The 3,521-nt window shown below is 38.6% G+C and overlaps 1 protein-coding gene across 1 annotated transcript in view; it reads right to left on the bottom strand.

The window, feature by feature from the left end:
* Positions 1-2,789: 2,789 nt before the first annotated feature.
* LOC101848051 (nuclear receptor ROR-alpha) overlaps positions 2,790-3,521 on the bottom strand; it is an 18,590-nt gene continuing 17,858 nt past the window's right edge. The window contains exon 5 of the mRNA XM_005100775.2: positions 2,790-2,896. Within this exon, the coding sequence (XP_005100832.1) occupies positions 2,878-2,896 (19 nt within the window). The 3' untranslated portion in view covers positions 2,790-2,877. The remainder of the gene's footprint in view (positions 2,897-3,521) is intronic.

Genomic DNA, 3,521 nt, shown 5'->3' with positions numbered 1-3,521 from the left:
GGGAACAGTCTGAAGGTAAAGTGCTTGCCATACACTTTCAGGACAATCTAATCTGTTTATATCGACACAAAAAAATCATTTCTTGCAAAGAAGAAGCAGGATGGACATACAGAAAAAGATGCAGTATGACACAGAAGCTACACAATGCTAAAGTACTAAAGTGGAAGTTATTGTGGGGAAAAAAAGAAGAAGCAACACGATGTTTAAGTGGAAGTCACTGCAAGAAAAAAAAGGAAGCTAATCAATACAAAGGTGGAAGTTACAGAAACAAAAGCGCACCTGGCGACGTTATGCAAATAGCCTTCAATAAAACAATTTCTTCACGAGTGAGGTCCATAGCTTGAATTCGCCGGATAAAGGCCACGTAGAAACGTATGTTCTCGTCAAACTCTGGAAAGATGCCGAGGATTTCTTCATAATTGGTGGCTTGGTTCAACTCATTGATTATGATGTTGTTCCGGATGTCAAAACCACGAAAACTCCCCAGGACAAAACAGTCAATGAAGGATGCTGAAAAAAGAGATAACGTTTGAAAAAAAACCCTGAACCCCCCCCCCCCCTTCTAAACACCTGTCCTCGCGGTTTTATGAAAAAATTCTGAAATTATGTAAACTGAGCCCAAAAATATGAAATTATGCGATTCTGTTAATTTTGACAAAGAATGATAAAGAAAAATAATAAGAAATTATGCACAGAATGATCAAATTTTGCTAAATTATGCGAGGTGCATAAAACCACGGTGACAGAAAAACAAATTAAATCATTCAGAAGGCAAGCTGCTTCCACCCAACTGGCAGGACCAACCCAGGCTGAAGAGGATACAAACAACATCCCAACAGACAAACAGATGCACTCGATAAAGTAGCCTCTCCACACGAGAAATGAACGTACAACTGTGCAAAGAGCCTGACAATTAGACTACAGGCACTGGTAGAGAATCGCCATAGTGTTGCAATTAGCCATTTATTATTATTATTATTATTATTATTATATACAGTCCTGAGCGGGATACAGCATCCTAGTAGAAAAACAGAAATTTTTGACAAACTTTTGACACTTCCTTGTTCGTGCCCGAGTCAAACTCGAATCTTTTCCTTGCACTGACAAAGAGCTTTTAAACATAAATTTACATCACAGAATCTTGTACAGACGCTCATGAACTTGGCCGACGTGCGGTACACAAAGTTTGAATTCGAGACAAATTGAAATAACCTTTGTCCTCCAGTGTTTTCCCTGTATTTTAATGTATAATGATCTATATTGAATACTGCCGATTTGAAACGAACTTTTTTATGACTAGAAAATGATTGGGCGGTGCCCTTTCCCCACGTGTCTCTCCAGCTGACATTGTACAAGCCAGTGCTCATGCCACAGAGCATCTTCTAAACGTGCAGCTAAAGCAGATTTATAACAGTAGAAAGGAATATACAAACAAACAATAGATATATAAAGATTGAATGAAGATAATGTTACAGCGTCAAATGTGAAGAAAGCTCGCTGTCAGCGGTCGTGATTGGTAAGCCTACCTCTATTCCGATTTTTTCAATGAGACAAAGCAAATAAAACAATACAACCTCAACAGAAGAAGTACATAGTGGCTAACTAGCGCTCACCCACAACTAATGTAGAAGAAATACGCCAAGCATTATAAATTGAAAACATCACACCTCAAGGTCAATCAACAACTATAATATTTTCTGAGCTTAGGGAAAGCAAATTTAAAACAACACATTAAATAAACATGTGTGTTGTCCCCAGCTTTTAATGAGAAAAGAGCTGACGTGAGGCTTGCGGGCCCGTACGAGGCGACAAAATGATCAATTATGTAACGCCTCGAATCCTGATTCAGGGACACCTAAGCTGGTCCTCCAGTTCGGGGATTGGGCTCAGGGCTAGCACCACCTACCCCATGAAACAAAGCTGCTAAGAAGTCACCAAGCAGACTGTGAATTGTCTTCTGTTTAATCTGTCCCCAGGGTTTTATGCACCCCGCATAATCAAGCAAACTTTGATCATTTTTTGCATCATTTCTGATTTTTTTTTCTTCATAAAACTGCAGGGACAGTTAAATTAACAGGACATCACAGATCAGGGTGATTTAAACAACCAAAAACAAAACTTTACAACTTTCTGGAAATATTTTCCTCCTCACTGAAGTTGTTTGGCGTTTCAAATTTGTACACAACATTTGGAACTCAAAGGGAATTTGGCTGATGTTCATTTTAGATAAATCCACACAATAGTTTTGCTTTACATAGCGTGTAAAAAAACAAATACCCATTTTCTGCTATGTCCCCATTTTTGTTGCATGACGCACTAGTTCGCATTAGGCCTACCTCTAGCCTACTACTAAAACTCCCAGCGATCGCGCCATTGCAAGCTGCAGTAGTCCAACAGGCCAACATAAGTTTGCATAATATATAGTTTTTCTTTAGTTTCCTTTGCCAGCTGAGATCATGTTTCAGATTAGTAAAGAGCAGAAAGCTTTTTGTATCGAACATTACCTCTCCGCCAACTCATTTCGTAAGTTTTGCACAAAGTACGGAAACAATATTAAAGTGGCCTTACGGCCTTTCTTAATGTCAAGGGAAGAGATGTTCCATCAGTTAGGACCTGCAGAGAATCAGAAATAAAATTTCCAGACATACAACCACTTCAGGTCCAATACACACCATAATAATATGCACCTCTTTAAACGTCACCCGGGTGCAAAATTCAGTAAAAAGTCACATGAGACATGACATCTGTACGTAGACGATATCTGCAGCTAGGACTTCCTGCATCTCAACGCTCCGCATTCTCAAGGCAGATCTTCATCTATGACTGTACCATTTTCTTGTTTGGTAAGTTGACATGGATCAGAGGATCGCAATGTATTCATGATTCCTCGGTCGTCCTGAAAAGCGAGAACATTAATTCTTCGATGACATTTGGTTCCGTGGATAAGCCCATCCACCTATAAGGATATGCCAACTCCACAAATGCTGTCTATTGGGCAACCTCCCCCCTCACTACCCCATACTTTAAGGTGCACAGTGTGTGTGTCTGAGGCACTTATGGTTGGGTGGATCCTTGTGTTTGACCACCATTAAACATTACGAACGACGCGTTAAAATTTATCGAGTCCAAAGGAAAACATATGATTCTTGAAATTCCAAATTTTTTAAAAATCTCTTACTTTAAAATCTGTAAGAGAAAAGAAATATTGTTTAATTGTTACCGAAATGAAAAAGTTAAATTCTTAAAAGGAAAGGAAGGGGAAAAAAACAAATCAATCATTTCATGTATTTCCCTACAAGATCTTTTAAAGAAGTGCATTTTGCGTTTATGGGTGGTTTCTATAAAAGTCATTTCCATTGTCAAAAATGTGTTTCTTCCTTATGAATTTTACGTCAAACAAATTCCTTTGAATGAATTATATCAGTTCCCAACTTACAACATTTTAATTCTAGGCCATGTACATACATTTTTGTGCGAGATATTCTGAAAAAAAAGTTGTAAAGTTGTTGGGGGGGGGGGGG

This window comes from Aplysia californica, unplaced genomic scaffold, assembly GCF_000002075.1.
Source record: "Aplysia californica isolate F4 #8 unplaced genomic scaffold, AplCal3.0 scaffold00260, whole genome shotgun sequence".
In the NCBI taxonomy this organism is placed as follows: Eukaryota; Metazoa; Mollusca; class Gastropoda; order Aplysiida; family Aplysiidae; genus Aplysia; species Aplysia californica.
The sequence above is the reverse complement of the archived record's forward strand: the minus strand, read 5'-3'. Positions and strand labels throughout refer to the sequence as shown.